The following is a 21,622-nucleotide window of genomic DNA, read 5'->3' on the forward strand; positions in this document are numbered from 1 at the left end:
CCCAATGCAGCCAAAAATAAATTAATTAATAAACTCCCACTCCCAACATCTTCTTTAAAAAAAAAAGGAATACAGTTTGCCCTTCTCATCAACCAAAGATTAAAAATACTCGGGGGGGGCCGTGTACAGTGTGTGGTAATTCCAGAAAGCTCCAAAAAGCAAAACTTGAATTTGCTGCATATTGGCCAACTATTTACATAGCATTTTCATAATATTTACAACTATTTATGTTGTACTAGGTAGTATAAGTAATCTAGAGACAATTTAAAGTATATAGGAGTATGTGTTCGGTTACATGCAAATACTATAACATTTTATATAAGGGACTTGAGAATACACAGATTTTGGTACTGGGGGCGGGGGGCGGGGGTATCCTGGAACCAATCCCCCATGAATACCGAGGGAAGACTATGCGATACAAATAATAAGACTATGCAGTACAAATAAGCTCATAGGAGAGGAATGGAGTAGTACTGCTGGATAGAGAACTACAAGAGCTCTGTTTTTGAGTAGATGACTGAGGATGGGATCCACTGAACAAGTGGAAATGTTGGTCTTTATATAGAAAAGCAATGGGGACTTCCCTGGTGGTGCAGTGATTAAGAATCCACCTGCCAATGCAGGGGACACGGGTTTGAGCCCTGGTTCGGGAAGATCCCACATGCTGCAGAGCAACTAAGCCCATGTGCCACAGCTACTGAGCCTGCGCTCTAGAGCCCACGAGCCACAACTACTAAAACCTGCACACCTAGAGCCTGTGCTCTGCAACAAGAGAAGCCACCGCAATGAGGAGCCTGCACACGGCAACAAAGACCCAACGCAGACAAAAATTAATTAATTAATTAATTATTTTAAAAGGAGAGCAACGGCTCGCAAACTTTTTGGTCTCCAGACTCTTTACGCTACCAAATTACAGAAGGCCCTCGAAGAGCCTTTCTGTATGTGAGTAATATCTATTTGTATTTACCATGTTGAAATTAAAACTAAAAAAAATTTTAAATATTTTAAAATGTTACATGTTAACATGACTTCTATGAAAAAATGACTGTATTTCCCAAACATAAAAAATTTAGTGAGAAGCACTACTGAACATTTTTACAAATCTCTTCAATGTCTGGCTTAATAGAAAAGCTGGATTTTCATATTCATTTTTCTGCATTTAACGCATTGGGATTTGTTGTTTTCATTGAAGTATAAAATATCTGACCTCACACTGATACCTGTTTGGAAAAGGGAGTACTTTAATAACCTTTTTAAATTTTTTTGTGGGATCTTAGTTCCCTGACCAGAGATCGAATCCAGACCCCTGGCAGCAGAAGCGCGGAGTCCTAACCACTGCACCACCAGGGAATTCCCTTGAATAATCTTGTAAATGGCTGTGGATTTTCTTCTCTGATACTACACCAAAACTCAATGAGTGGTAGTTCCTTAAAGGTTATTTGCAATGCAGAATCTGAAAATGTATTGACGAACTTTTCATACTGCTACATTAAAAATCATTGTTCTGGGACTTCCCTGATAGTGCAGTGGTTAAGAATCCGCCTGCCAGTGCAGGGGACGGGTACGAGCCCTGGTCCAGGAAGATCCCACATGCCGCAGAGCAACTAAGCCCATGCGCCACAACTACTGAGCCTGCACTCTAGAGCCTGCGAGCCACAACTACTGAGCCCGTGTGCCACAACTACTGAAGCCCGCACGCATAGAGCCTGTGCTCTGCAACAAGAGAAGTCACCGCAATGAGAAGCCTGCACACCGCAATGAAGAGAAGCCCCCGCTCACTGCAACTAGAGAAAGCCCCTGCAGCAATGAAGACCCAATGCAACAAAAAATAAATAAATTTATTTATTTAAATAAAATAAAAATCATTGTTCTATCTTGTACTCTGAATAGATCTCCTATTCATGAATGATTTTGTACACTCATATACATAGCAGCATTATTCACAATCGCCAAAAGGAATCAACTCAAGTATCCACTGACAGATGAATGGATAAACGAAATGTGGTCTATACATACAATGGCATATTATTCGGCCTTAAAAAGAGAACTCTGACAGATGCTATAACATGGATTAACCCTGAAGACACTATGCTAAGTTAAATAAGCCAGTCATAAAAAGACAAACGATGTAGGATTTCATTTATAAAAGGTACCTAGAGTAGTCAAATTCACAGAGACAGAAAGTAGGATGGTGGCTGCCAGGGGCTGGGGGAAGAGATGGGACGTTGTTTAATGGGTAGAGTTTCAGTTGGGGAAGATGAAAATGTTCTGGAGATGGATGATGGAGAGTTTCACTTCTGCAAGAAGGGACTGGCTCCACAGTAACGTACATGTACTTAACATTACTGATCGGTACACTTAAAAACGGTTATGATGGTAATTTTTTTAAATATTTATTAGGCTGCATCAGATCTTAGTTGTGGCAGGCAGGATCTTCGCTGCAGAGCGTGGGCTCTAGAGCGCGTGGACTTCGTTGCCCCGTGGCATGTGGGATCTTAGTTCCCCGACCAGGGATCGAACCTGAGTCCCCTGCATCAGGAAGCGGATTCTTAACCACTGGACCATCAGGGAAGTCCCTATGATGGTAAATTTTATGTTATATGCATTTACACCACAATAAAAAACAACCACCACCACCAATTTCATCAGAAGAGTCTTGAAATATTGGGACATGAGACAGGCTCACGGTAGTCAATACAACTTCTAAGATTTTAATTTATTTTCATTTGAAAGCTCAAATTCTATCACTGACAACAGATATTCTCAGTTGCTTCCCTTAAAGTGACAGCCTCACTTTATTAATTTTTGAGAAACTGTCTGCCAAATACCCAAGTCTGAGTAATCAGTCTGTTGTTCATCCTTTGAAATCCAGAATTCCATGAAAAATTTAATTTTTTTTTTTTTTTTTTTTGCGGTATGCGGGCCTCTCACTGTTGTGGCCTCTCCCGTTGCGGAGCACAGGCTCCGGACGCGCAGGCTCAGCGGCCATGGCTCATGGGACTAGCCACTCCGCGGCATGTGGGATCTTCTCAGACCAGGGCATGAACCCGTGTCCCCTGCATCGGCAGGCGGACTCTCAACCACTGTGCCACCTGGGAAGCCCCCAAAATTTAATTCTTTATTCAAACAGTCACACAAATGCTTTTCTTAAAGACAACCATCTTACCTACCTACTTCAGGGTGCAGAATTAGCATTCCAATCCCATTTTGTCACACAGATTATTCTAAAACCATGTAGTGAAGGACTGAGAATAAATTTATTAGTTTCTATTGCTTCATCGTGGAAGCAAAGAAGTGAAACTGGGAGTGAACTACTTGTACTGCCTTGACCTTTGTTAAATAAAGGTCCAGCAGGTTTACCCACCATTGATTTTGCACCATTAGTGCCAATGTCAACCAGCAAAAACGGCAAACGGTCTACCAATACAAAAAATTTTGACCTTACGGAATCTCTGAAAGGGTCTTGGGGATCCCAGGGGCATACAGACTGCACCTTCAGAACCTCTGAATAAGAGCATGGACCCACATCCAGAAGAATGTGGGACTTCCCTGGTGGCACAGTGGATAAGACTCCGTTCAGCCAATGCAGGGGGCCCGGGTTCAATCCCTGGTCAGGGAACTAGATCCCACCACAACTAAGAGTTCGGGTACCGCAACTAAGGAGCCCGCTGGCTGCAACAAAGACTGAGAGCAAACAAATAAAAAAGAAAAGAAAAAATAAAGAAAGAAAAGAATGTGTGGGTACAGATTTAAGATAGATTAAGAAACTCCTCTTCCTAACTGCTTATTACTGAACAATCAAATTTTTTATATATATTTATTTTATTTATTTTTGGCTACATTGGGTCTTCATTGCTGCATGCAGGCTTTCTCAGAAGTTGCACGCAGGCAACTTCTTCGTTGCGGTGCATGGGCTTCTCATTGCAGTGGCCTCTTGCTGCGGAGCGTGGGCTCAGCCACGTGGGCTTCCATAGTTGTGGCACATGGGCTCAGCAGTTGTGGCTCATAGGCTCTAGAGCACCGGCTCAGTAGTTGTGGCACACGGGCTTAGTTGCTCCGCAGCATGTGGGATTTTCCCGGACCAGGGCTCGAACCCGTGTCCCCTGCGTTGGCAGGTGGATTCTTAACCACTGCACCACCAGGTAGTCCCCAATCAAATTTTCTTAAAAAGTAAAATCATCAAGTAAGAGCAAGAAGACAGGTGACGGTACTGAATATTAAGAAGTTACTCAGCAGAATGGGAGAACAACTTGGCCAGGGAAACATGCTATAGTTGCCAGGCAGTACTAAATAACCATTTCAGATCAGCTGTTACAAATTTATGAGACTAGTCATGTTTTTTCCAACCATCCTTCCAAGTTTCTCTCAGAATCAGATTATCATACTCCTCAAAAGATCATCAATGCTTAGAATATTAATAATCACATATCAGCAGTGTTCCAGGGGTGAAGTAGCCTAGCTACATTTATACCTTATTCTCAGTCCAGAAATTTAATACTATGGTATATACCAAGACTCTAAAAAGGTTACGCGAATGTGTTTTTAGGACCAATCCTGAGCAGTACTCCTTCCACCCCAAAACGAGACTGACTCACAAATCAGTAGGTAGTATTTGTAAAAGACATGGTTTAAATAACCAAGATAACAATGGAATTTAAGACCACAATGTGAAATGATGAAACAAATGAAAAACTTAAAGACTCTTAAAAAGTGCAGATATTTTGCAAAAAGGATTAAACAGAATTTAGAACAGTAATTTTCAACCTAAGTGAGCTTAAGATTTAACAGGAAGCTTTTCCAAAACACTCATACACTAAAAGCTTAAGAAATGAAATTTCTAGGAATGTAACCCAGGCATTTACCTTTTGGATAAGCTTTCTAGTTAATTAATTATTATGCTTACCTCTGGTTAAAAACCACGGTCACATCCAGATGGGGAAGTTACATGGAAGTACATGTGAGCTCAATATAAAATTTAAAACTTTCAACCAGAATAACAACAAAATTGAAAATGGCAACCTTACAAAACAGAGATCTAAATCAGTAGAAGTATTCAAAGAAAGAGTAAGTTAGGGACTTCCCTGCTGGTCCAGTGGTTAAGAATCTGCCTTCCAATGCAGGGGACACAGGCGGGGAACTAAGATCCCACATGCTGTGAGGCAAATAAGCCCATGTGCCACAACTAGAGAGCCCGCACACCACAACTACAGAGTAGCCTGTGCACCACAACTAGAGAGAGGTCTGCACTGCAACTAAGATCCAACACAGCCAATAAATAAATAAATAAAATATTTTTAAAGAAAAGAATAAGTTAGGGACTTCCTTGGTGGCACAGTGGTTAAGAATCCGCCTGCCAACGCAGGGGACACGGGTTCGAGCCCTGGTCTGGGAAGATCCTACATGTTGCAGAGAAACTGAGCCCGTGCGCCACAGCTACTGAGCCTGTGCTCTAGAGCCCGCAAGCCACAACTACTGAGCCTGCATGCCACAACAACAACAGAAAAATAAGTTAGCATTTGCCAGGCATGTTGGGTATTAAGTAAGAAGAATTAAACAAGTTTTTCAATTCTAATATTTTAATCAAATACAAAAAAAACTGACATCATTGTCAAGACTCCATACTTTAGACAGGTACTTTAACATTCAGTCTTATTCGTTACCTATTGAAAATAATGAAACAAACTGCCCTCAAGTTATATACCTCTTAGTCTATGTTCCAGATATAAATCTAATTGCACCATGTAAATAATCTTACCTTTCCACTTTATCTGTAGAGGTAGAAGGAGCAGGGGCATCTTCTTCAATTCTGTAATGAAAAATTAAGAGGAAAAAAGTAAAAATGAAGGCTATTTTAAGACTAGAAATTAAACAAATTAAGAAAATATGGGGACTTCCCTGGTGGTGCAGTGGTTAAGGATCCGCCTGCCAACGCAGGGGACACGGGTTCGAGCCCTGATCTGGGAAGATGCCACATGCCACGGAGCAGCTAAGCCCATGCGCCACAGCTACTGAGCCTGAGCTCTAGAGCCCGTGAGCCACAACTACTGAGCCCTCGTGCCACAACTACTGAAGTCTGCATGCCTAGAGCCCGTGTTCCACAACAAGAAGCCCACACACCACAATGAAGAGTAGCCCCCGCTTGAGGCACGTAGAGAAACCCCACGCGCAGCAACAAGACCCAATGCAGCCAAAAATAAATAAATAAATAAACTTTATAAAAAAGAAAATATAAAGCCATAAAAAGAGCGATTTATTGGGCTTCCCTGGTGGCGCAGTGGTTGAGAGTCCACCTGCCAATGCAGGGGACACGGGTTCGAGCCCTGATCTGGGAAGATCCCACATGCCGCGGAGCAGCTAGGCCCGTGAGCCATGGCCGCTGAGCCTGCGCTCCACAACGGGAGAAGGCCACAACAGTGAGAGGCCCGCGTACCGCAAAAAAAAAAAAAAGAAGAGTGATTTATTAAATGCCCAAAATATTAAGGTTTTACATAATATTTACATTATCAAATTTAATCCTTACTCATTCAAATAACCGTTGTATGCTTATTTGCTACACATGAAGTATACTACAGTGAACAAGACAGTTACATCCTAGATTTGAGTTTACGATTGGACAGAAGAGAATGCAGTATTTGTTATAACCCAGTATGTGCAATCCTGAAAATCTCACATTCTGCAACTGCTCACTAAAAATAAGTTTTTTTTAAAAAAAGGAAGAAGCAGTTTCCCAGAACATTCATTTTTTTTGAAAAGTACTAATAAATATCTTTAAAATATTTCATAGTTGTGTTTACTAAAAAAGTCTAGAAATAATGACCAACTCAGCAGCACGAGTAACCCCCCTAGCACCTAGACTGTGCTCCTGAAAATCCATTTCCCACTAAAAATAACCAAGACTCTACTGAGAAAGAATTGATTCTAAGCCAGGGCAGGGGAAGTACATAGGTGAATCTGGGACAATTTCATGCCAGAAAGCAACAATACTATATCTAATATTATTTAGGGTCATATCTACTTATCGTCATGCTAAAAGGAATTATAAAGGAAAAGTGGAAATCCAGGGTAAAGCATGGGAAGAGTTCTTTGTACTATTTTTTCACTTTTCTATAAATTTGATGTTTCATATTTACAAAAGTATTACAAAAGCACACTTAGGAGCCAACCTCAGTAAAATCTCACTGGCCAGAAGGGACAATGAGCATCAACAAAGATAATAATTGCATAACCAACAAGGACCTACTGTATAGCACAGGGAACTCTGCTCAATATACTATAATAACCTAAATGGGAAAAGAACTTGAAAAACAATAGATACATGTATACGTATAACTGAATCACTTTGCTGTACACCTGAAACCAACACAACATTGTTAATCAACTATACCCCAATATAAAATTAAAAAAATTTTTAAGATAATTACAATTGATTGAAAAACTCCAAATATGTTTAAATCCATGAGTTCACAATGACACAAAAAAACCAAAAAGAACTCGTTAGTCATTTTTAGAGACTGATAGGAGACCACTGCATTATTTTGAAAATTGATAAATGGGAAAGAATTTACCCTTTCTTTACAATAAAGTTATACCTTAGGTAGGTTTCAAGACAGGGTCGACTTAAGTTATTACTTAGGAACCCTATAGATTGACACCATTCACTTGGTATTAATTTAAATTCTTGTCTCTTTTTACCTGCCCCATCATCAGTTTTCACCTATATGCCAAAGGCAACATTCAGCTAAGTAAAGACATATTATCATTTATAAATGTGCCCCCAAAGCACACCATGAGAGCTGAGAATGCTGTTAGCTGTGGTGAAATGGAAAAAAGAAGTAACAGTGGGAAAACAGGAAACTTTACTAGTGAGTACTAACACCTCAGGAGCAATAAATTAGAATTGAAGTATGTACAGCAAGAAACAGTAGAAGTATGAGAGAACACAAGAAGCTGTAGGAGAGAAAAAGGCTTTCCTATATAGACATTACTGAAAACTCCTCCAAAGGTTAAAACATACATATAAATAGAACTGAGTCAACTAATTTTTCACACCTGGACTTTCTTGTTTAGTGACAACAAATTTATTAAAATAGCAGTGTAATATACACAGTATGGAAGAAACAAATGAACAGTTAAAAAATAGCTTGCTGGGCTTCCCTGGTGGCGCAGTGGTTGAGAGTCCACCTGCCGATGCAGGGGACACGGATTCGCGCCCCGGTCCGGGAGGATCCCACATGCCGCGGAGCGGCTGGGCCCGTGAGCCATGGCCGCTGAGCCTGCGCATCCGGAGCCTGTGCTCCGCAACGGGAGAGGCCACAACGGTGAGAGGCCTGTGTATCGCAAAAAAAAAAAAAAAAAATTGCTTGCTCAATTCAATAAATAAATATACTAATTCAAAAAATTAAATTCAATAGACATTTTAGTACCCACTATATGCTAAGCATCAGACACAGTCTCCAACAAAAGTTAAAGCAGAGGAGACAGGGAATTCCCTGGCGGTCCAGTGGTTAGGACTCCTCGCTCTCACTGCCGAAGGCCTGAGTTGGGGAACTAAAATCCCACAAGGCGCAGGGCGCCGCCAAAAAAAAAAAAGCAGAGGGGACAACTTGAGAAAGGCAGAAGAGATTAAATGCCAGGCAGGGACTAACTATATTGGAGTCTGAGTTCTAGAAAATGCTTTAGAGATGAAAAGGTGTCAGTTTCTTTCAGCAGGATCCAAAATCTTTGCTCCTAACTCCTAATCCTTTTGAGAATGTTATATTGGTCTACAAATTTGATGAAAAGCCCTGGGGGGAGGGGAGGCAGGGAAATGGGGTTGAAAATAATCAGAGACTTCACCGTTAGGGTGACAGGAATGAAGTACAATTTAAATGCTTTCAGCTGCAACATAAGCAAGCAGATGATCTGACCAGAATGCTGGAATGGCCTTGGATCCTTATCTCCTAAACACCTCCTGTCATAGCTAATTATGTTCAAATAGTTTAACTAAAGGATTATTCTGGCCAAATTCTACCACAGAGCTTCTCAAATTACCTGCGATTGAAGGACCAGACTTTTAATTTCAATGTGTAAGACATGGGTTTTTATAAAGTATTAACAGAAATGTCAGAGTAATGTCAAATTTCTTTGTTCCCAAATGCTTACTCCCAATTTTTATACATACACACAGCATGGTTTGTGGGATCTTAGTTCCCCAACCAGGGACTGAACCGGGAGCCACAGCAGTGAAAGCGTGGAGTCCTAACCACTGGACCACCAGGGAATTCGCTATACTTGTATCTTTGTAGACCAGTAACGAACAGTTCACAAACCAATACCAGTCTGTGGCACACACAAAGTGGTATAACACAAACGTCCAAAGTATGAGTACTAAAAACAAACACGTTAACACTGTACATACATGCTACATTCAAGCACCAGTAGCAACAATAATACACAAAATGTTTTGCACCCCACATAGGTGACAGATGAAGTGCAACACTATTAAACTTTCACGGTTAGCCATAATGGAAGGTATCAGATTCAAATAACTCAAACTACTAAAAAAAAAACAGCCAAAATACACGAAACACCAGTTTTACACCAGTAGCACAAGACAGTAATCTGAGAGAAGGGAAACAAATGAGGTGAGTCCTATGAGTATCCCCAGGTTACTATCTGGAGAGACTTGTCCACAGGACAGAGAAGGACCATGAACAAAGTCCATCTCACAGAATTGAGAAGACAGAATTTGAGGTTTGGGGTGGCCTAGGTAGCTAGAATTTACAGGACAGACTAGAAAGAGAGCTATAGAGAAAGCAAGCTTCAGAGATTTGTAGACGCTTCCCCCCAGTCTCTGTTTAAGTGCTGATCAACTTATGCATGAGAAAACTGAGACCCGGGAAAGAATGACCCAGAAAGGAATATGCAAAACTATCCTTGGAAATCACACAGGGTCTAGAATAAATAACTCCCATCAGCCAGTCTGTAATTTAAAACATGGAGTCCTGATAATGTATTTGATTAAATTGTATTTGATTAAAATATTAGAATTGAAAGTTACTTAATTCTGCTCCTTACTCAGTATACAACATGCCTGGCAAATGCTAACCTAGTCTTTCTTTGAATACCTCTACTGATTTAGATCTCTGTTTTGTAAGGTTGCCATTTTCAATTTTGTTGTTATTCTAGTTGAAAGTTTTAAATTTTATATTGAGCTCACACGTACTTCCATGTAACTTCCCCATCTTGATGTGACCATGATTCTTAACCGGAGGTGAGCATAGTAATTAATTCACTAGAAAGCTTATCCAAAAGATAGATGCCTGGGCTTCCCTGGTGGCGCAGTGGTTGAGAACCCGCCTGCTGATGCGGGGGACACGGGTTCGTGCCCCGATCCGGGAAGATCCCGCGTGCCGCGGAGCGGCTGGGCCCGTGAGCCGTGGCCGCTGGGCCTGCGCGTCCGGAGCCTGTGCTCCGCGATGGGAGAGGCCACAGCAGTGGGAGGCCTGCGTACCGCAAAAAAAAAAAAAAAAAAAAAAAAAAATAGATGCCTGGGTTGCACCCCTAGAGATTTTATTTGTTAAACCTGAGATAGAATTCATGTTTGTTTTGGAAAAGCTCCCTGATAATGTCATAAATAAGGCAACTGTCAATCTCTGTATCGTTATTAAACCTTAATTCCTCTCTACTTTGGAGAATACCTCCTTAAACTATAATGTAAATTTCCAAGACTGGAATTTACTTTTTTTTTTTTTTGGCCGCACCCCACAGCATGCGGGATCTTCCCCTACGAAGGAACCCATGGCCCGCTGTAGTGGAAGTGCGGAGTCCTAACCACTGGGATGCCAGGGAATTCCCTGGACTTTACCATTGTAACTTTCCTTCACCCCACTTTCCATGTCCCCACTTTCTAGAAGCAAGGCTGGAACCAGGTCGTTTAGGTTTTTTCTTAAGGTTTTGTTGTTGTTTTGTTTTGAATTTTTGGCCGCACTGTGCAGCATGTGGGATCTTAGTTCCCCGGTAAGGGACTGAACCCATGCCCCCTGCACTGGAAGGCAAAGTTTTAACCACTGGACTACCAGAGAAGTCCCAGATCGTTCAGTATTGATGCCAACCTAAAGTTTTAAATTTTTATCCTTAAGTTGAGGCACTGAAGGTGTAATATGATCAAATTTACCTTTTATATACTCAGTGGTATAAAAGTTTGAAGTGGACAAAATGAGGAAAAAAGCGTATCAGTTGAAGATACTATTAAATAGCACTGTAAAGCACTCAGCAGTGATAAACTTACTTCCATTCTTATTTAGTAGCCTAGACAAAAAGGGCATGTACTAGCATAGTCAGAAGAAAAGATGGATTAAAGCAGTGGTTCTCAAACTTCAACCTACACGAATCACTTGGAGCTCATGTTAGAACACGTTGTTGAGGGCTTCCCTGGTGGCGCAGTGGTTAAGAATCCGCCTGCCAATGCAGGTGACACGGGTTCGAGCCCTGGCCCGGGCAGATCCCACATGCCGCGGAGCAGCTAAGCCCGTGAGCCACAACTACTGAGCCTGCACTTTAGAGCCCGTGAGCCACAGCTACTGAAGCCCACGCACCGTGCTCCGCAATAAGAGAAGCCTATGCACCGCAACCACAACGAAGACCCAACGCAGCCAAAAATAAAAATAAATAAAATTAATTTATTAAAAAAAAAAAAAGAACACGCTGTTGAGCCCCAACCCTAGAGTTCTGGTTCAGCAGGTCTATTATGAGGTCCAGGAATTTGCATTTCTAACAACTTTCTAGGTGATGCTGCTACTGCTGGTTTGGGGACCACACTGTAACAAGCACCATATTAGAAAAAAAATTACTAACTCATGTTCATGTCCTATCTGAGCCATAGACATGTTTACTCACAATTATTTTTTAATGTTAATTATGGTAGTTACTACATTTAAAACTATGAAGATATCACATAAAAATCTGGATTTCTGCTTCTCCTGAAAAATCATTATGTAAACTCTGAAACCAGAAAAGTACTAAAGAAACCACAGGCGAGTTACATTGTAACTCATCGGGAGAAGGCCTTTCATATTCAGAAATCATGTAAGACTGATAAATTCTACTCCATCTCATTCATTTCACAAAAGGTTAACTTAGTGAATATATACAGAATATTAAATCAACAGGGAAAAAGGTCCAACAGGAAAAGACTAAAGGATATAAACACATTCACAGAAAATGAAACACAAATACCTCAAACATTTGAATACATGCTCACACTCATTCTTCAGAGAAACACAAAATTACAGTGAGAAAGCATTTTTTACCCATCAAATAGTCAAAGACAAGAATGTAAGAGTAACAGGTGTTCACATATATTGCTAATATAAGTTTAAATTCACAAAACTTCTATGAAGGTCTATTTGGCAATATCTATCAAAAACAACAAATGAACACTCTTTGATCCAGCAGTTCCACTTGTAGAAATTTATCCTATAGATATGAGTCCAGGGTTACACGGTTATTCACTAGAGCACAATTTGTAACAATTAAATTCTGGAAAGAATTCAAATGTCCATCAATAGGAAACTCATTATGAGACAGTCACAGAATAGAATACAATGCAGCCATTAAAAAAAAGAAAAGAAACTATGCCCTAATGAGGAATCATCTCCAAGATATAATGCTAAGTGCTCAGAAATGTGACAAGTGTGCTACCGTTTACACAATAGTATAGAATTAATAACTACTTACAATCTGCTCGTATATGCATAAGGTAGCATTGAGGGACACATAATAAATTACTAACACTGGTGGACTCGGAGGAGAAAACCTATGTAATTAGGGAATAAGGGTTGGAGGGACATTTCACTGCGTACTTCCCCTTCTGGATTTTGAACCAGGAATGTATTTCCTAGTCAAAGAAATAATTACAATATTCTTTAAATATTAGAAATACCTGCCACTATGGCATACATTCTCCCCAATCAGCTGAAGTTGAACAGTGACCTAGCCCTTTAAGGGACAATTCACTTCAATCCCCACCACCACTTCACTTTTTCCTATCTGGCCCTCTAGGCTTTACATTTCTAAGCCCTGTTACAGACTACCAAACTGCTAAACATTGGTAACTGCTTAGAAATTGAAAAAGGAGGGAGGGGGAATCTAGAATTTTTATTTCTGGGATTGGGAAACTGAGTGCTATCCAACCAAAATAAGGTACAAGAGCAAGATTATTAGTGAAAATTGGGGTGTACATACTGAGCTGGTTTTGAGGTGCTTATGGAACACCTAAATGGAGAGCTTCAGGGACTTCCCTGGTGGTCCAGTGGCTAAGACTCTGGGCTCCCAATGCAGGGGTCCCGGGTTTGATCCCTGGTCAGGGAACTAGATCCCACATGCCGCAACTAAAGATCCCGCCTGCTGCAACTAAGACCCAGCGCAGCCAAATAAATATTTTTAAAATAATAAATAAATAAATGGATAACATTCAATAGGCAATTCAGAGCAAACATCTGTCAGACATAGCAGTGCCTACTACATTCTCATTTAATCCTCTCACAAAAAACCTTGTGGCTATTTTCCAGAGAAGTAACTTACCCAGTTACACGACCCCATCATAACTCATTCTGTACTCCAATTGCCTACTGACTTTCTGTATTCCCCATCAGGATTAAGATCTAAGAAACCATGTCTATCTTATCCTAAACTGTATCCTAGCAAAGCCTGGTATCTAATCAATATTTGTTAAAGTGACCAATTCTGAATCACTAGGGTAGGATTAACGACAAGTGACTTTGCCACTTACCATATGAAGTCCCTCAGTTTCCTCAACTATTAACAGTACCTACCTCACAGGATCTGTTTTGAAAATTAAATGAGAAAGTTCACAAAGTGCTTAGTTCAATGCTTGGCACATAAGGAATCAATAGATTCTAGCAATCATTAACACTGAAAGAACAGAAAGATAGGAAGAAATGGAGGCAGCATCAAAAGAAGACATAATTAAGGAGGGAGTGTCTGGTATCAGAGGCAGCAAAGAGGTGCCAAAAAGGCAGCAAAAAGAACTCATTAGAAAGCTAAGAATAAGGACTATTTTAGCATTTAGACAATCCATGATCACCTTTAGCAATGTTGTTTAAATGACATGAAGAAGCCAGATCGAGACAGGTTGAACAAATGTGTATATTCTCAGAACACACCTGTCCAATTAGATTGTGATCTGATGACCAGCAACTGATACCTTATTCATCTTTGTATCTCTAAAACCTGACACATTAAAGTATATATTGAATACATTTGTTAAATATATAAGCAAACAGAAGGGGGGGAAAAATGGACACCAGAAATTCTGCAGACTCTTATCTAAAGAAGCCTGGCTATGAAGGGAAGAAGCAAAGAAAGCAACGGAACGCATATATCACAGAGAAAATGTTTTTAAAAGCATCCATCTTGGGACGTTTGAATGCAGAGATGGTGCTATCTAAGGGGAAGGAAAGGAAGCACCAAGAGACCAAATAGGTAGTTGCTGGCAGACAACCAGACATGAAAAACCCCCCCACAAATCTCCAGTTGTTTTATCTTAAAGATTTTTTTTCTTTTTTTTTTTTAAAGATTTTTTTTCTTTAACATAAACCCTCAGCCTGTGAAGAAGGCTTTTCTTCTGGCAAACTTTTATGTTCCACAAGAGGTCTTAATCCTCTAGCCATCTATTCTGTGTCTGCTAGAGCAGAGAAGCTGAACATTTAAGGAACAACAGCACTGACTGCACTCTCTTTAAATTCTTGGCCCCATATCTGAAACAAGGACAACATTGGCAATCCTACCACATTCCCTAGAATATGTCTTCCAAGTCTCCAACATTACTATCTCTCCTCAAATCTCCTACACCCTACTCCATTCCCCCTTACTTCTAAGCAGACCTTGCTTCACACCCCATTGAGCAAATAGAAACCATTAGACAGGAAGTCTCCCTTCCTCAACCACCAAAACTACCAACCTGCTTGCCTCTGTATCCACATTCTCTGCTATCCCTATTTCTATGAACGAAGTTTCCCAGTTAGAAACTTCATATAGCTGGCCCCTTGTCATTCATCTCATTGTGGCCATCCCTGATCGCCCAATCTAAAATAACCACCCAGGGCTTCCCCCTGCACTGATGGTGCAGTGGTTAAGAATCCGCCTGCAAATGCAGGGGACACAGGTCCAAGCCTTGGTCGGGGAAGATCCCACATGCCGCGGAGCAACTAAGCCCATGTGCCACAACTACTGAGCCTGCGCTCTAGAGCCCACAAGCCACAACTACTGAAGCCTGTGTGCCACGACTACTGAAGCCCACGTGCCACAACTACTGAAGCCCGCGTGCCTAGAGCCCATGCTCCGCAAAGAGAAGCCACCACAGTAAGAAGCCACGCCCCGCAACGAAAAGTAGCCCCCACTCGCTGCAAATAGAGAAAACCCGTGGGTAGCAACGAAGACCCAGTGCAGCCAAAAATAAATAAGTAAATTAATTAATTAAAAATAAATAACCACCCAGTTACCTCACATCACCTTAAAACTAGGGTAATTCTTTGCATAGCACTTTATCACTGATATTCTCTAATCTATATATTCATGGTCTCTATCCCAGTAGTCGAAGCTCCATTTGAAAGCAGAGATCTTTTCTGTCTCCTTAACCACAGCGCCTCTACTAAATAAGACAAATGCTCAATAAATATAGGGAAAATATGCCACTAAGTAGGAGGAAAGAAAACTGCTTCACAAAACTTTCCTGAAAAAAATTTCCTTGTAGAATCTCCCCACTACTGCCACCATTTAACAAATGGGAAAACTGAGGTCCACCGCAGCAGCTAGAAACAGAACTCAGTTTTCCTGGCTCCCAGTCATCATAGAAATTTAGCATCATCTGTCATCCTCCCTATAAAGTTTTTTGGGGTTTTTTTGGCTGTGCCACACAGCATGCAGGATCTTAGTTCCCCGACCAAGGATCGAACCTGCACCCCCTTAAGTGGAAGCGTGGACTCTTAACCACTGAGCCACCAGGCAAGACCCTCCCTATAAAGTTTTATGGTACCCTTACAAATAAATACAAGTTCAACATCCACCTATGACACTGTAATGTTAGAAGTCAGAAGAGCTAGGCTTGATGGGAGGAGTATGACTAAAAAGGTTGGGGGGGGAAGCTTCCATATAATGTTTTGTTTCTAATTTCCCTTTGTGAAAATTCACTCAACTGTACATTTACCATTTGTGCATTTTGTAGTATGCTGTACTTCAATAAAATGTACTGAAAAACTGGCAGGGAAATTTTTTTTTTTTTTTAGCCACGCTGAGAGGCTTGCAGGATCTTAGTTCCCCAACCAGGGACTGAACCTGGACCATGGCAATGAAAGTGCCAAGTGCTAACCACTGGACCGTCAGGGAATTCCCATGGAGCTTTTAACTTATGCTTTCTTTTGGGAGATTTATAGTTTCAGGTCTTACATTTAGGTCTTTAATCCATTTTCAGCTCATTTTTGTATACGGTGTAAAATAAGGATCTAACTTCATTCTCCTGCATGTGCATATCCCGTTCTCCCAACACCATTTGTTGAAAAGAATATCCCGGGACTTCCCTGGTGGCCCAGTGGTTAAGAATACGCCTGCCAATGCAGGGGACATGGCTTCGAGCCCTGGTCCAGCAAGATCCCACATGCCATGGAACAACTAAGCCCGCACGCCTAGAGCCCGTGCTCCGCAACAAGAGGGGCCACCGCAGTGAGAAGCCCGCCCACTGCAACGAAGAGTAGCCCCCGCTCACCGCTTAGCCCGCATGCAGCAACAAAGACCCAATGCAGTCAAAAATAAAAAAATAAATTTAAGAAGAAAAAAAAGAATGTCCTTTCTTCATTGAGTGGTCTTGGCATCCTTATCAAAGATCATTTGACCATATGCAAGGATTTTTGGGTTTTCTTTTACATTCCATTGTTCTATTTGTCTATCTTTATGCCAGTAGCACAATGTTTTGATATCAGCAAGTGAGACCTACACTTTGTTCTTTTCAAAACTGGTTTGGCAGGGAATTTACTGGCGGTCCAGTGGTTAGGATCCCAGTTCAATCCCTGGTCAAGGAACTAAAATCCACAAGCCTCGAGGCGTGGTCAAAAACAAATAAACAAAAGAAACTGTTTTGGCTATTTGGGACCCCTTGAGATTTCTTATGAATTTTAGGATGCATTTTTCTACTTCTGCAAAAAATGCCATTGGCATTTTAACAGAGACCGTGTTGTATCCATAGATCTCTTTGGGTAGTATGAACATCTTAACAATATTAAGCATTCCAATCGATGATCTTTTTTTTGTGGAACCTTTAGGGTGAACCTCAGTGTTTTTTTTTTCAAGAGGGTGTAATGTTTAATTGGCATCCAAAGATAATCAGCTAGATGTTAAAAAATAATATACATCTCACAAAAAATTACATTTGTCCTTGACTTTTGCTTCTCTCTGATCCACGTTATTAATAGATCATACTACAATACATATGCCACATATTGAAACTGTACCAAGGCATTTAGATATATGAAAGGAGACATTAACATTCATTGAGTCATTTAATTTTGTCATGAGCTGACAATTATTAAGTGCATTTATCAAGCCTCATAAAATTTATACAAACTAGGTCATTTTACCCTACTGTCATAGCCCAAGAAACAGTGTATGTTTAAAGCCCAAATTGTAAAATTGCAATTAATCTTACTATTTTTTGGCATTTTTATTTTTTTTACAATTGTGAATTTGTCTTTTTATTTCTGCATTGCTCTATATATTTTTTTCAGTTTTATTTTTTTATACAGCAGCAGGTTCTTATTAGTTATCTATTTTATACATATTAGTGTATATATGTCAATCCCAATCTCCCAATTCATCCCACCACCACCACCACCCCTCAGTTTTTTTTTTTTTAACCGATTTTTTTTTTTGGCCAGGCTGTGTGGCTTTCGGGATCTTAGTTCCCTGACCAGGAATTGAACCCGAGTCCTCTACATTAGGAGCAAAGTCTTAACTGCTGGACCACCAGGGAAGTCCCTCCCTGAACCTCAGTTGTTTAAAGTGGTAAGTGGAGAATACTTTCGGATACGCATATAAAGATTACCAAAGTTAATGGATGTGATGAGTAAATTGTCTTAAGAGTACAAGGTCAGGGACTTCCCTGGTGGTCCAGTGGTTAAGACTCCATGCTTCCAATGCAGAAGGTGTGGGTTTGATCCCTGGCGGGGGAACTAAGATTGTATAATGCCGTGTGGCACAACCGGGAAAAAAAAAAAATTTTTTTTTTAAATCTTCTGAAAATAGATTTTTTTTTTTGCAGGTCCACCAAGAGAGACTCTTCTCATTTACACATTTGAGCTAATATACTGAACCTAACTCCTCCACCCAACCAAAATATAGGTACACAGGTACGTTAGCTAAATCTTTCACACAAATATATTCTAATTACAGTGACATTAATTCATCATAAAGCTAACTTACAAGAGGTTATCCATCTCATTTTAAACAGCCAAATACTAAGCACCAAAATAAGCCCCACACCAACACAGATGAACCTTCCACTTATGGAAATAGGAACGACAAACCCCAGAACTTTAAGGATTACTGAGCGAAACCACTTATTTTTACTTTGACATCTCTCATCTAAAGGTACGAATAAGTAGCTCAGAAATTATAAGACAGTTAAAGTAAAATTCAGTGCATCACATAAGACTTCCTCTTTCTAAGCTTTCTCATTCCTCCTTACCACTACAGTACAAACTGCTATATTCTTTTGTAACATAAACAAAAACGTTAACAACTACTTAGAACTTTTTAGAAAGCTAATAAGGACAAAGACTGATTTAACATTTAGACAACCATTGATAACCTTTAGCAACGTTGTTTAATGGCATGAGGGGACAGAAGCCAAATTGTAGCTTTTAACAGATGACAAAACTGTAGCCCAACATTCACCACTTAAGCAATGAAAGCGGTATCAAAATCAACTCTGAATTGTGGTTTATTTCTCATTCAATTTTCTCTCTCTACTGGTTTGGAAGTTAAACATGTTTTTTTATTCTTTCAATGGCTATACTGGAATTATAATGTGCATTCTTAGTAGTTTATTAAACTCACATAAATTTTCCTTACCCACCCCCTTAAACGACTGAAACGCTTTACCCCTGAATTGCCCCAGGAACTTACTTAACTAAGGAATGATGCCTTTATTGTTCTAACTAGCTAATTAGATTTTCATGCAATTTCCTCTCAAGCTTTGGGGATGGGGGAAAGGATGAGTAATGAGGGAATAAAAACTTGAAATACTAGGGTTTAACCTAGAGTCTGCCACTTAATAATTTGGGTTATTTCTTGTTTCTTCGAATAACGGCCTGTTTCCCTTCACTGTTCAAAAAATACCTTTATGTCTGAGTGGCACTGTGCCGTTTTCATAGCAATCATGTCTTCTATCATTCCTTCCAGTCCTTCTGTTACACTTCGCGCTTAATACTGCCCATTCTCCTAGCAACCAAACACTGCTAGAAGTGAAAAGACCTCGACGCAGCGCTAGAAGATGCTTCGCCTCACGATAAAATCCCCCAGAAGCAGCCAAGTCCCCCGCCAACGTCCCCAAAGTCTAAAAGAACCACGATGCTCTCCACCACAGACAAAAGAAATGGGCCTTGCTGAGGGCAGGGGAGTACCAGGTGAGCGAGGAGACCGCGGGGCACAAGCTTCACCGCGTCCCACGGCGGAAGTCCGAGGCGCTCGGGAGCCGCAGCCCCAAACAATGGAGTTTTCCCGCCTCCTCAGGGCCCCGCCCCCTGCTCCAAAGCCGGCGGAGGGAAGCGAACGCACAAGCGCACGACCCCGCCCCCGAGAGACCCCGCCCATCCCGACCCACCGGTCCGGCCTCCTCCCTCGTGCAGTTTTTTTTTTTTTGGCGCCAAATCTCTGTTGGTTATTTTCCCGATGTGTTTGGGGATCCTACCGGAGGCGCACGCCAGGAGTGCGGGGACAGCAGGGACGTGAAGGTACACTGCCGCGCCGGGGCCCCGCCTCCCCGCCGATAGCCCCGGGCCTGGGGAGGAAGGAGAGGGGCAGGCGATGGAGACAGCCGCCGCTGCCCCCGGCAAGATGGCGACCGCGAAAAGCGGGGCAGGGGGCCCCAGCCGACCGGCGTTACTGCCAATGAGCGAGGCTCTCTGCTAGAAGTGGGCTTCTCCAGTGTCCGGCCCTCCCCGAACAGCGACGGTTGTTCACTGGAAGGAAAGCCCTCCCACCCTCCGGTCTGTCCCTCCCGGTTAGCCTCCGTCCACCACCCCCTCCCTGCGGACTGGCCAGTGCCTCAAGCTCTCCACGGTCCAGCTTACTTATCGGCGGAAACCAGCTCCGCGGTGATGGCGGCAGTGGCTGTGGACTCTGCGGCCATCGTTCGCCTGAGGTGGTGGGCCAGCGGGACGGGATAGTGCCTGTGGGAAAAACAGAGAGAATTTGGAAAGCCAGAGACTTATTCGTGGACAGAAAATGGCAGATTGGAGACCCCGCGCGGCTGGGCCCTCTTATATACCAGGGCCCTTCGCCCCGCCCATCCACTTCCGGATCCTCCCCCTCGAGTTTAAAGGGCCAGGACCCAGCCCCAATGCTGCCCAAGGACATCCCCCACCCGCACCACCTGGTTCTGCGTGATACCTTTCCTCCCTGGCTTCCTCGAAAAAAGCAACTTTTTGCTTCTCTAGCAAGTCGCGTAAGAAGAACTAGAATCTTGGTACTACTACTCCTGACTGAACGGCGGCCAGCGACTTCCAAAGAAGGGGAAGCTGGGGCTGCACTACATGTTCGGAGCGAGTAGCCGACAGTCTCTTTCCAGGCCGTATACTCAGGAAGTTAACTGAGACTTTCTGTCGGTCCGCTCAGTCGTAACGGATGGACACGAAACAGCCGAGCACGTGTATACCAGCAACGGCTAGAACAGATATCGGTGAGAGACGCGTGGCTCTGAACCTCAACAACAACTGACGCAAGGAAATGCTGTCCTAGGATTGGCCACCGCCTGAAACTACCGCGCTTGATTCAAAGCTGGGGGCTGCGGCGGGACGCGGCTGGCTCCTCCCTCTGGGCCCGCCCCCTTCGGCTGGCCCAATCCGGTGAAGCCATACTCTTAGGCCCTACCCAGACTCCCAAATCTGACTAGCTTAAAGCTCCCAGCTCTTTTCGTCCACTCCAAGCTACGGTTTATAGTTTGTCCACTATGTCCGGGGGCACTGTGCTTAGACATTCTAAAGCTACTAGCTGTCTTACTTAATCTTAACAGCAACGCTACTAGTGACAACGGTGTTATCCGTCCCATTTGGTAGAAATAGAAACCAAGGTTCAAAGAAGGTATTGACTAGCTCAGAAGGTTGCAAGACAAGTCATTTATGGGAAGCAGTGTGCCTCATTTTCTGCAACTCGCTGAGTGGAAGATAATTGCACTTCCTCACATCTGGAGCATAATCCATTGCCTTCCACCATGGCCTTGCCTACAAAGGTCAGAACAAGAATTTTATTTCCGTCCAGGTTCAGACATACTGAGAAAGATTCTTGGGGAGGATTCTTATTCCAGTCTGTCAAGACTCAGGCAGTTTGAAATCTTTAGGGATAAAGACCTGGA

General features: G+C 42.0%; 1 protein-coding gene across 3 annotated transcripts in view; it reads right to left on the bottom strand.

Annotated features, from left to right (window-relative positions):
- Positions 1-20,513, bottom strand: part of NASP (nuclear autoantigenic sperm protein) — a 36,145-nt gene extending 15,632 nt beyond the window's left edge. Inside the window, exons 1-2 of one of the 3 annotated variants that reach the window (XM_033416538.2) lie at positions 20,343-20,513; positions 5,756-5,806 (exon numbers count right to left, since the gene is read on the bottom strand). In XM_033416538.2, coding sequence (XP_033272429.1) covers positions 5,756-5,806; positions 20,343-20,401 — 110 coding nt within the window. In that variant the 5' untranslated portion in view covers positions 20,402-20,513. Of the gene's footprint in view, positions 1-5,755; positions 5,807-19,960; positions 20,080-20,342 lie in introns of those variants that run through there. The other 2 variants (XM_033416540.2, XM_049701137.1) reach the window with 2 other exon arrangements.
- Positions 20,514-21,622: the final 1,109 nt, after the last annotated feature.

The sequence above is a fragment of the Orcinus orca genome, chromosome 1 (assembly GCF_937001465.1).
Source record: "Orcinus orca chromosome 1, mOrcOrc1.1, whole genome shotgun sequence".
Lineage (NCBI taxonomy): Eukaryota > Metazoa > Chordata > Mammalia > Artiodactyla > Delphinidae > Orcinus > Orcinus orca.